General features: G+C 40.2%; 1 protein-coding gene across 3 annotated transcripts in view; it reads left to right on the top strand.

Annotated features, from left to right (window-relative positions):
• The window catches only part of aass (aminoadipate-semialdehyde synthase), a 32,137-nt gene extending 20,091 nt beyond the window's left edge, over positions 1-12,046 (top strand). For 2 of the 3 annotated variants that reach the window (XM_079162767.1, XM_079162768.1), the window contains exons 15-25: positions 2,195-2,254; positions 4,353-4,482; positions 5,054-5,164; positions 5,457-5,565; positions 5,798-5,938; positions 6,019-6,186; positions 7,204-7,299; positions 8,155-8,270; positions 9,400-9,488; positions 9,759-9,935; positions 10,031-12,046. In XM_079162767.1, the coding sequence (XP_079018893.1) occupies positions 2,195-2,254; positions 4,353-4,482; positions 5,054-5,164; positions 5,457-5,565; positions 5,798-5,938; positions 6,019-6,186; positions 7,204-7,299; positions 8,155-8,270; positions 9,400-9,488; positions 9,759-9,935; positions 10,031-10,149 (1,316 nt within the window). In that variant the 3' untranslated portion in view covers positions 10,150-12,046. The remainder of the gene's footprint in view (positions 1-2,194; positions 2,255-4,352; positions 4,483-5,053; positions 5,165-5,456; positions 5,566-5,797; positions 5,939-6,018; positions 6,187-7,203; positions 7,300-8,154; positions 8,271-9,399; positions 9,489-9,758; positions 9,936-10,030) is intronic. The other variant, XM_079162769.1, reaches the window with a different exon arrangement.
• The last annotated feature ends 868 nt before the right edge of the window (positions 12,047-12,914 follow it).

The raw sequence follows: 12,914 nt of genomic DNA, 5'->3' as shown, positions 1-12,914 counted from the left end.
CCCCCACTAAAAATAATAAAATGTTGGCAACACATTTTTCTTTGGGTGGTATCACCATTAGTTTAACATCAAGATAACACATTAGAACATCGTGAAATGAGTACTGACTAGTGTACAGTTACATTATACAAATAGCTACACATCTGATGACTACCACAGCATGACTACAGGATAGATAGGCAACTATTTATTTTCCTGTCTGGTTGGATCGTCTTAATCTTTGTACATTGGTAGGCCTCCCAAGTCCATTAAGTCACATATGGCAATATCTACCATTCCAACATACTTAATGTACATTAACATTATACATGCTTTAAGGTGTAGCACTATTATTCACAGAATACCTTTTTGTGTCACCTTGTTACATTGTAACACCACTTTCTCTGCAAATAAACTTGTGCTTTTTCTTTCAATTTCAAGAAATGAATTTCTGAATAATGACTAATGAATCACTGCAACTGTATTACTTAACAAATATTCAAACAAATATAAATACTCAAATTCACGTTAGCTGTGTTTCTGACTATGAACTCAAACACTTTATGTCCAATTCTCTACTTTCTCAAGTGTGTAACACTAGGTTTCCCTAATTCACTATACATAAGGATACACCTTGGTTGGCGTGTCCTTGTAGAACGTCTGGCTCTCTCAGGTTCATGGTCGTCCTCTGAAGACACTGCATCCTTTTCGTACGCTTGGTGTTCTGGTTTCAAAAGGTGCTGATGTCGTTATGTTCTGCAGAGGTGTTCTTGTTTTTCTGTTTGGCTTTTTCTGCTTCAAGCACTGGCACACTTTTGTCACATAATGTTCAATTTCCTCTCTCATTTTTGGCCAAAAGGATCTCTCTCTGGCTAAAGATATCATCCTGTGAGCTCCTAAATGTCCCATTTCCTCATGTAGTTGCTGATAGATCAGTGATTTGAGCTTTTCAGGAACCACAAGCTGGATTCTGGAGTTTGTCTTTCGTCGCTGGATTCCATCCTTATCCAAGTGAAGACGAGGCCACTCTCTCAGGAGGCACACATTACATGTGATGGCTGAGATCCAATCAGTGTCCTTCTCCAACTGCTGCGATGTCATCTGGTTTACACTGCTCTGTGCATTCTTTTATCATCTGGTCCATTTCTGCCGGTTGACGGGATAAGAAGTCTGCACCGCGGTCGACAGTTCCTGGTCCGTATTTCAGAGTGAAGCGGAAATCTGCTAAATCTTGACACCCAGTGGGGGAGGGTGACTTCTGGATCCATCCTCTGCTGAGGAGGTCTTGTATGTGTTTCTTCACTTCCTCATACAGGCGACGTGGGATGGAATTGTATTTCTTTGTCACTGGGATGTCGTCCTTCAAGCGTATTTTCATCTGCAGATCAGGAATACATCCAGTGTCCCAATCATCCCTCGCGAAAACGTCACTCTCTTCCCTAAGCATCTGTCTCACTTGGTGTTGCTGCTCTGATGTTGGGTGGGAGAGATCGGCAGGTGGATCCCAGAGTTGCTTTTCTGGTTTACTTTCATTACAACTTCCGACTGTTGTTTCCTGACATGGTCTCACTTGTTCATTTTTGCTCAAATCTGCATTTTCATTTTGCGTTTCAGATGTGGCTTTTTCCTTAACTTCCTTTTACAGTATCTACAGCATATAACCAGCCAAGTACAGTTCTGTTTTGTAGTCTGATGTCATCATCTGTGTTGTTTTCAATCACAACCAAAATGGTGGCTTTATCTTCACTGGGTAACTGTACCAACTGTTGCTTTATATCCAGTCCAGCAGGCCATGGGGTGTCTTCATTTGGTTCCAGTATTGCATGCTGCTCCCTCAATATGCTCTTGTTGAGTTTCCCACAGACCACCTTTACCATCTCGTGCTTTGGGATGATAACATCCTGTCTTCCGAGCCTTGCAATCTGACTCTCTGAGATGGTGTTCTGCTTTTTCAGATCCGAATATACTGCTCTTGCCTTTTTGTGTCCGACATCGAGGGCTGATCCAAGACTGTGCACAAATTTGCTTGCTACTGTTCCGTTAGTAGACAAGTTGGTCTGTGCTAACTCTTCAATCACATTGAACCCTATTATTGGTTCTGCAAGTGGGTTAGTGGTCACCAATAGCGGCACTAGTAGTTCACTGTCCTTATTTTCTGGTAGGCTGAACTTCACTCCTATCCATCCCTCATAAGGTATTGTTGTCCCATTTGTAGCGGAGAGATCCGATATACCCTCATCAAAGAGCTCTTGCACTGGTCGAATCTCAGCATCCGGTAAGTGTGTCATTTTCCAATTTTTGTTCAACTTAACATCGGCCACATCTATTTTGCATGTGCTGGCGGTGGTATCTTTGCTCTTTCGACAGCCAATAGCCCAATGTTCACTGCTGCCACACTTGTAACAGTGTGTACATCGGCTGTCTGGGTTGGATTTTTCACACTCGGAACACTTTCTCGGGTTTCGTGTCACATTACCAGAGTTGTTGTGCTTAGCTTTAGCTGGTTTGTCGTCTTCTTTATTTCTCTTTGCTTGGTTGAGACTAGCCACATGTGCAGTGAGGTTCTGGAGCGCTTCACAGATCACTTTATTACCAGCATCAAGCTTCTCAAGTATAGGATTAGGCTTAGCTGTGTGGCTTTTATTGTTCTTCGCACCACTAACCTGCTCAACTTCACTGTTCTCCTCTTCTTGAACCATGGCCACTTTCACTCCTTTTGGTTTGGAGACAGATAAGAGTTTATTTCTCCTCTCCAGTTCCACACTCATTTTCTCGAGTAACACTTCGTCCTGTACAGATGGATCCTGCGGGTAAGGCTTGATATCGGTACGTACAGCATCATCTTGTAACCCTGTCACCAATGTTTGCAAGAACTGGGTCTGTATGAGTTCTGGATTATACTTCAGCCCTACCTTGGCTCTTTCTGATGCAAATAGAACTTTCTGTCTGAGGTCCATAGTGCGGATTAGAAACTGCACAGGGGTTTCTTTTGGCTCTTGGACAGCACGGGTCAGTGAATGATAAAGTTCTGTGGCATCTTTCTCAACGAAATGAGTCCTAAGGACTTGTCTTAAAGAGTTCATTGATAGTTTTTGTCTGCTCTCCAAGTAGCTCTTCAATCTGACTTCAGGTACAATAGACTGGATTACTGCTTCTACCAATTTCACCTTCATCGTAGCCTTTTTGTAGTCCACGTTCAATCTGTCTTTTATTTACAAACCCCACGGTTCGGTTAAGCACAAGCACATACATCACGTTCTCTAACAACTCTCTTAAAGCGACAGCGCTTTCTTCTAAAGGGTCAGTACAACAACTTTCTTCCCTTTACAGTTGGCAAGCATAACTACTGAAGTAATACAAATATGAATGAACTTAAACACATATTTAAAGCAAATGATTTTACATAAACACCGTGATATTAAATTAGCAAGAAATATGAAATTACATATTCCAGTGCGCTACATACATGTTGTACTTTATACTGTACTACATCTCAGAGGTACATATTGTACTTTATACTGTACTACATCTCAGAGGTACATATTGTACTTTATACTGTACTACATCTCAGAGGTACATATTGTACTTTATACTGTACTACATCTCAGAGGTACATATTGTACTTTATACTGTACTACATCTCAGAGGTACATATTGTACTTTATACTGTACTACATCTCAGAGGTACATATTGTACTTTTTACTGTACTACACCTCAGAGGTACATATTGTACTTTATACTGTACTACACCTCAGAGGTACATATTGTACTTTATACTGTACTACACCTCAGAGGTACATATTGTACTTTATACTGTACTACACCTCAGAGGTACATATTGTACTTTATACTGTACTACACCTCAGAGGTACATGTTGTACTTTATACTGTACTACATCTCAGAGGTACATATTGTCTGAACGCTTTAGTTTCTTTTCAGATGTTTTTTTTTATCCCCTTCCTGTCCAGGTGTGTTGATGAATGTTTGTGATAAACTGAAGGATGAATTATTTCTATGAATTATGATAATTGATGCATTCATGTGTTCATCACTTTCATTTTGCAGCGAGGTGGTTTTATTCGTACTAAATGTACTGCTGGGGAACCATTGGGATCAATAGATTCTTATCTTTATCCATCGTAGTGCTTCTTAATTTAATGGTTGATTAACATTTTGTATTATCTGCCAAAGTATGTTTCTCTCTGAATTGTGGTGCAGTAGAAGCATAAAGTGGCATAAAATGGAAATTCTTAAGTAAATATGCTCTTCAACACTGCAAAATGGAGACGCATCACAGTCTGTAGTCAATCGTCTGGTTAATCCCAGAAGAAACGTTTTCAGAATAAGCTGACATGACTTTCCTTCTCTCAGCGTCGGTGCTGCTGAGGCAGGCGGAGGAGCTGGCGGCCAAATATCCCAACACCATCCCCATCATGCTGGACGTCGGCAGCCAGGAAGGACACCTGGACTCTCTGGTCAAAGATCATGACTTGGTTATCAGGTACAGCAAGGACCGCAGTCACGCTGGACAACGGAATATGTTGTCACACACACAGTGTTGTGTACATAGCGTATGGTGTAGTGTACGTATTGTATGCTGTAGTGTACAGTGTACTGTACATAGTTTACGCTGTAGTGTACGCCGCTCTGTTCATAATGTACGCGTGTGATGACGGTCGTCAACCGGTAACGTTAGCGCGAGTGAAACGGTGAAGCCAAAGGGTCAGACATCGCTTTTTATATTCTATGTACTTCTGACAGTAGAATAAGCCACTATAAACCTATATAAAAACACAGTCAAGGAAGAAAAAAAAAATACCGTGAAAACCGGCAGAATCTTAAAAAATACCGTGATACACATTTCTGGTCATACCGCCCAGCTCTACTGTACAGTACTGTACGTAGTATACGTTTCAAATTAGCATCTGCTATGAACATTGGATAACTGTCTTCAGTTGGTCGAATCATATTGTATCTGTCCGTATTAAAGTATAAGTACCAGATACCATCCACAACTTTTACCAATTGGAAACCAGAGACTCCATCTGTCCTGACCTCCCTCTGCTCCTCAGCATGCTGCCGTACACTCTCCACCCGCTCATCGCCAAACACTGCATCAAGAGGAAGGTGAACATGGTGACAGCCAGCTACCTGAGTCCCGCCATGAAGGAGCTGCAGAGCAGGTGATGTGCTTTAACAATGTACTTGAATCTAATCAGTCAGAAACAATGCGTTTCTTTAATCGTGTGTGTGTATGACATCTTTAAATATACAAGGAATATTAAATACATATTTTGTACAATATTAAATGTTACTCTTTGATGCGGCAGAATTGGCTTAAAACTAACTCACAATTAAAGTGACAGAACACGACAGAAAATGACGCTGTAAACTGGTTTAATCAGGTGATGATAAAGTATTTTACTGTGGCTTTTAATCGAGATATACTAAAGATTGTTTTTGTGTGTGTGTCAGTGCGCAGGAGGCCGGCATCACCATAGTGAACGAGATGGGACTGGACCCGGGTATCGATCACATGCTGGCCATGGAGTGTATCGATAAGGCCAAAGCCGACGGCTGCACCGTGAGTCAGCGCTCTCTCTCTGTGTGTGTGTGTGTGTGTGTGTGTGTGTGTGTGTGTGTGTGTGTGTGTGTGTGTGTGTGTGTGTGTGGCGTTAATTCTTCAGTCAGATGCCATTAAACCACTGTAGAAAAAGGACAATTAATGTTTTCACCAAAATCTGTTCCAGCGTGTCATTTTTATTATTTTTTTACCATTTTAATAACAATGAAGTCGTTGATTGACGGTGTTTCAGGTGGAGTCCTACAGCTCGTTCTGCGGCGGTCTTCCTGCTCCTGAATGTTCTGACAATCCTCTTCGCTACAAGTTCAGCTGGAGTCCGTACGGCGTCCTCCTCAACACCATCAGCCCCGCCATCTTCCTCCAAGACAACCAGGTACGGAGGCCTCAAAGGACCAGACAACAATATATTTGTTCCGTAAATCTTTTCCACAAATGAATGTGTGTGTCGTTCAGGTGGTGAGCATTCCGGCTGGCGGCGCCCTGATGGAGTCCAGCATGGCGATGGATTTCTTTCCTGGTTTCAACCTGGAGGGATTTCCAAACCGCGACAGCACCAAGTACGCCGAGTCTTACGGCATCCAGACGGCACACACACTGATCAGAGGAACACTGCGCTTCAAGGTACCACACACACACACACACACACACACACACACACACACACACACACACACACACACACACACACACACTTAAACTATAGGCTTTCTAATACTTGCATAATTTTATTATAAGAATTTTCAGCTTTATTTAATTATGTAAACTAGTAAGCTTGTGGTCTGCTTCTCTCCAAGTTGATTTGGATATGTATTACAATTTGTATCTATAATAAATATTTATATTAAAGTATTGATGTGCAGTAAAATGTTCCACTATTACATCTGATGTTTCTGTATTATTATTATTAATGTGTATGTTACATTGTAACTTCTTTATTTCCTGTTGGTTAGTTTAATCTACGTCAATGTATCATATTCTATAAGATCATCATATGTTTGTAGCGTCTCTGTCCTGTGAGAACCACGAATCTCTAAAAAGAACTTCATCCTTCAGTTTATCACAAACATTCAACATCAACACATAAAGAAACACTTCATCCTTCAGTTTATCACAAACATTCAACATCAACACATAAGGGAACACTTCATCCTTCAGTTTATCACAAACATTCAACATCAACACATAAAGAAACACTTCATCCTTCAGTTTATCACAAACATTCAACATCAACACATAAGGGAACACTTCATCCTTCAGTTTATCACAAACATTCAACATCAACACATAAAGGAACACTTCATCCTTCAGTTTATCACAAACATTCAACATCAACACATAAAGGAACACTTCATCCTTCAGTTTATCACAAACATTCAACATCAACACATAAAGGAACACTTCATCCTTCAGTTTATCACAAACATTCAACATCAACACATAAAGGAACACTTCATCCTTCAGTTTATCACAAACATTTCACCATCAACACATCTGGAGATACGTGGTTTTCACTGGACAGGAAGGGGATGAAAAACTGTCATTTAAATAGTAACTAAAGCCGTCAGACAAATGTAGTGAAGTGGAAGTATGCTGTGTCCCTGTAAATGTGTTCATTGTGAATCTTGGCTTGTCCCAAAGGGCTTCACAAAGGCCATGAGTGGGTTTGTCAAACTGGGTCTGATCAACAGCGAGCCCTGTCCCATCCTGAAGCCTACTTCATGCCCTGTTTCCTGGGTAAGAACCTCTTCTTCTCCATTCTGTGTACAGAGTGGGCTTCTTTCTCCAGTCTGTCATTAAGGTTCAGAAAAACTGTTTCGCAGCTCTTCCACTTGAAGCGTCTGTGGAAGTGGGTTTGCTGAAGAGTCTATTACTGTCAATAGCTGCTTGTCAACATCAAGGCTGCAGTGAGCCAAGGCTCTCCCACACTGATGAGAGTTTACAGCAGAATAATGTTTGTCGTCTTTGATCCCTTTGAGATGAAAGAGAAACACAGAGCTGCATGTTCATCAATCAAAGCATGATTTGCTGTTTTATATCCCGCCACTTGTGTTTCTGAAAACACTCTTGAATATGTTTTTTTATCTGGAAACGAGATGCAAAGATAAATAGGAAAAAAAAAAGAAAAATGTTGCCCCGGAGCCTCGTTAAGCCATTTTTAAAAGTGTCTAATCTCCATGTATAAAGAGAGGAGTAGGAGACAGTTAAGGAGATGATGATAAGACCCAGTGTAGGAGCTAGAGAGGAGCTAGGAGACAGACTAGTAGCTAAAGAGGAGCTTTATGAAACAGTTTAGGAGCTGAAGGAGATCTTTAGGATACATTCTAGGAGCTAAAGTGGGTCTTAGGGAGACATGCTAGGAGCTAGGAGACAGTCTAGGAGCTAAAAAGAAGATAGAAGACAGTCTAGGAGCTAAAGGAATGTCTTGGAGCTTTAGAGGAGCTCTAGGAGACAGACTAGGAGCTAGGAGACCCACCTAGGAGCTTTAGGAGACATTTTATATATGAACGTGTTTTTAAATGTGATATTCTCAGAAGTATGGAGGGGCTCCAGTAAAGAGAGAAACTGTGATACGTCCTCTCCTCTCTACAGAAAGCGCTCCTCTGTAACCTGATGGGATTGTCCTCTTCTGTTTCCCACGACGCCTTTGAAGAAGCCGTGTTCGAGCGCATCGGAAAGGACGACTTTGTGATGGACACCCTGAGATGGTGAGACTGAAAACACTATTTAGGGAGAAAAAAAAAACTCTGTACTTACTAACTAAATGTTAAGCTTCAATACCATCAATGAAATCTCCTGGAAAGTCATGGAACACCTGGGAACATCTGGAGAGTCAGAGTCATACAAAGGCAGAGCTTAAAGAGGGAAAAGAGAGGTTTGATGTTTCCAGGTCGTCTGGTAAACTGTGTCACAGATTATCATCGTTATTCTTTGCCGTAGCCCCGGTGTGTTTTATGCTCGTCGGCAACCGGAAATATAGATCTCGAGGAGGCAGTTTGAAAAACCTTATTTGACCCATGTGATATTTTACTAACTTTTTGGAAGAAGTAAAAAAAGGAAAACAGATGAACCAGCTTTAAAAGTGAGAAGTATTCTGAAAAGTACCTGATACTTCTCCACGTGGTGGTGGACGGTAGACTCGAATTAGTAATTCATAATTTGGTCAAGTAAGAGGGAACACTGTGGTTCTAAATCCGGCATAAGTTCTTTGGATGTCCATCTTGTCCGTGCTTCTTCGGCGGCAGACTGCTGACGTCTGTTGCTCTTCAAAGTTAGCGTTGGTGCTGTGGAACGATGGCGGGCTGAGAACAAGGCCGAGGCTGCTGCTCCTCTTCTGCACACTTTTCCACTTCCCCCTCCTTTTTTTTTTTTTTTGAAGTGGTGTAGCGCGCACGCTCTTCAGTTTAAACCAACTTTTTTTCCAAAAGGTCTCTTCAGACCAAGGCCCCCGTGCCGCCATTGTTCCGCCTTCCGAGGGCGGAACGAGGGCCCTCGGTGGCATTGAAACGTGAATTCCTCCGACGGTAAAAGTGAACCGCTGGAAACATTCCAATCCGTGCAGTTAAAAAAAAAAAAAAAAAAGAGTAAAAAGCCAAACGAAGCTCGAGGTTCAAATTGAATGACTTGTTGTTCATTTATTCAATTCACCAGCAACGCAGCGACAAAAGGCAACTGCTCATCTCTTTAGACTTTGCCAAGGATGTGTGGGCTGCTGCTCCGAACGCCGCCGGGGTGTTAAAGCGGAGTCATTTTTTCTTTTTCAACCCTTTGAAACAGCTTTGTGAAGGTTATTCTACTGTGAGGAAAAAGTCTTTTTTTTTGTCTCTGTGTGTTCAGGTTTGGGATGCTGAGCGAAGACTCGGTGGTTCACGCCGACAGCGTTCTGGCCGCTCTGACTAAACACCTGGAAGCTAAATTATCCTTCGGTGAGGCACATTTTATTACTTAGAAACAAGTACTACATGTAATGCCACTGTTTTAACAGACGACATCACATCACCCCCCGATCCTGGCTTCTCTTCATCGGCTCCCTGTTCTGTTTTCCTATTGCACTTGTTATCATTTATTTATCATGGTTTAACTTTGACCTTAGTTTGCACTTTGTAAACTCTGTTTTTAAAAGGTGCTGTATGAATAAAGTCATTATTATTATAAACCAGTACATTGACTACTATTGGCTTTTATCCCTTGGTTAGATAAGTCCGAGCGAGACATGATCCTCATGAGGACCGACGTCGGGCTTCGGCACCCGACCGGCGAGCTGGAGACCAAACACATCAGCCTGGCGGTGTACGGCGACCCCAGCGGCTTCTCCGCCATGGCCAAGACTGTGGGTTACCCAGCAGCCATTGCTGCCCGCATGGTCCTCGATGGTTAGTTGACGTCCGTCTGGAAGATTGTTTCTGTCTGAAGAATTTAAGTAAAAATTAAAAAAGAAGTTGTGCATGCATTTTATTTCTTTCTGCAGGTGAAATCATTACGAAGGGGCTCGTGGTGCCGTTGACGAAGGACATCTACGGGCCGGCGCTGGCCTGCCTGAAGGAGGAAGGACTTCACTTCATGTCCAAGAGCACCCTGCAGGAGTAAACGCTCGAGCCTCCAGAGAGAGCAGATCAGTAATCGCTAAGATTAATATTCAACAAACCCCAGAGAACATTTATAAAAATAATAAAAACACATGCAATCAGCGACTTTATCCAAACTGGATCGGTCGAAAGGTTGAAGGGAAAAAAAAGTCTAAAGGGTCAAATGTTTCTATCCCCAGAAGTAATATTTTATTGTGTTCAAATTAAATGTTAAAATAATTTTGTGATGTTTTAAAGCTATTTGTAAGTTTTTAGGTCAGAAGGTGTAAAAGGCAGCAGTTCAGATCACATTCATTAATCTGCAGTTTAATATTAACACTCTGAGTTCGTCTACTGTGTCAGAGTTTAATATTAACATTCTGAGTTTGTCTACTGTCAGAGAAAGGTTCTTCTGTGAAGATGTGTAAAAGCTCGACTGGTCCAACGGTTTGTTTTAAAAAGCACAAACATTGTCTCATTAATCTGGTCGAACTACTGTAGAAACTCTTCCTGGTAAACTATTCCTGGAGACTTGATAGTAAATTCTGACATCCAACATAAAAACCATTTGCTGATCGCAAGTTCTGATTTCTGTATTAATTATAAATCCAACACGAACCCAGCTCAATACTGCACAGACCTTCAACAACAAAACCTCACCGTAGTTACTAACTGGCTTTCTTCAGCCGTGATGGAAATAAAGTTACGTTAGCTTGTCTTGTCAGTCTGTGAAGCTAATGTTAATGTCTTCAGTCTGTGAAGCTAACGTTAGTCTTGTCAGTCTGTGAAGCTAACGTTAGCTTGTCTTGTCAGTCTGTGAATCTAACGTTAATGTCTTCAGTCTGTGAAGCTAACGTTAATGTCTTCAGTCTGTGAAGCTAACGTTAGCTTGTCTTGTCAGTCTGTGAAGCTAACGTTAGCTTGTCTTGTCAGTCTGTGAAGCTAACGTAAGCTTGTCTTGTCAGTCTGTGAAGCTAACGTTAGTCTTGTCAGTCTGTGAAGCTAACGTTAGCTTGTCTTGTCAGTCTGTGAAGCTAACGTTAGCTTGTCTTGTCTCTTAAATATTATAGAGTTAAGTTTATCTTGTGTGCATAATTGATCATAATTCTATGGAAAGCTAGCCAAATGTACTGAGAAGTTGATTCAAAAATGTATTTTAAAAATTATAATTGAATGTAAACCTATCTTGTTTTACATCATGGAGGCCACTGGCCTGGATGGTTCCAATCTGAACATTATTTAGAAAGTTCTTCAAAAATTGATCTGACCGCTAGAAGTGTGTTATCTTTAGAATACTGTTCATTAACTCATGATCTAGATTCTGTAGCTGAAACATGATCAGAAACGGCGGCCGTCGGCGTATGTCGAGCTCTGAGGTAGAAGATCATTTTGATGAGTTGTTTCAAAAGGTGAATTCTGTATTTGTGGAACCTAAAGTTTCCCAGACTGTAGTATTTATTGTCTTCCACCTGAGCAATATTTATTTTATTTTTTGTGGAGGATGTGGTCACCTTGTAAACGGTTTGTTAAATTCTTTAAACAAATACCCAGTGAGAGAGATTTTATAAGTACCTGAGATATATTTTTAAAAGTAATACCTTCATATATGTATACTTTATGTAGTTTATATGTGGGCCTCCAGAAGGTTTTAAACGGCAGCGTGTTTGATAGATTTATAGGTTTGGATCTGAATGACACAAAGACTTGTAAATTCAGATGAAACTACACATTTTGTGGGCAAAAGAGAGCAACACTAACATGTTAGTGATCAAAGTATTGGTTTTATTTACCGCCTGGTGAAACCATTTTTTGTCCTGAATGTTTGTTGACATCTATGCCACTCATCTGTTTGTAAAAGCTTGTTTTGATAGAACATTTTGCTATCTAAAAATGTTACATGAATAAAACTAATTCTGTTACATTATTTCTTCTTTTATGACTTAGATACAAAAATGGTAATTGCAAATGTAATTAAAGCTGCGAGCAGCGATGTACGGGCCCTCGCATCCTCCCGCACGTCGGGGGTACTGGCGGGATGCCGGCAGAAGCGGCCATAAATATCTGCGACCATCAGACAGCGAGCCCACAATTTAGACTTATTTTTAATGATTGGACTGTGACACTGGAAATTATGTAGTGCAAATATTTCACCAGTTCCTGTATCCACTATGTGGCGCTAGAGAACACGCACAAACATGCATTATGTTGCTCTATATCAAGTATAGACCACATCGTGTAAATCCAATTCAGTGTGTCACATAACGACACACAACATAACTAAAAAAGTAAAGTAACTAAAAAAGTAACTTTAAAAGTAAAGTAACTTTAAAAGTAACTAAAAAAGTAAAGTGACTTTAAAAGTAACTAAAAAAGTAACTTTAATAGTAAAGTAACTAAAAAAGTAACTTTAAAAGTAAAGTAACTTTAAAAGTAACTAAAAAAGTAAAGTAACTAAAAAAGTAACTTTAAAAGTAAAGTAACTTTAAAAGTAACTAAAAAAGTAAAGTAACTAAAAAAGTAACTTTAAAAGTAAAGTAACTAAAAAAGTAACTTTAAAAGTAAAGTAACTAAAAAAGTAACTTTAAAAGTAAAGTAACTAAAAAAGTAACTTTAAAAGTAAAGTAACTAAAGAAGTAACTAAAAAAGTAAAGTAACTAAAAAAGTAACTTTAAAAGTAAAGTAACTAAAGAAGTAACTAAAAAAGTAAAGTAACTAAAGAAGTAACTAAAAAAGTAAAGTAACTAAAAAAGTAACTAAAAAAGTAAAGTAACTAAAAAAGTAAAGTAA

This window comes from Pholis gunnellus, assembly GCF_910591455.1.
Source record: "Pholis gunnellus genome assembly, chromosome: 7".
In the NCBI taxonomy this organism is placed as follows: domain Eukaryota; kingdom Metazoa; phylum Chordata; class Actinopteri; order Perciformes; family Pholidae; genus Pholis; species Pholis gunnellus.
Note: the sequence above shows the minus strand (reverse complement) of the source record. Positions and strands in the feature narration are given on the sequence as shown.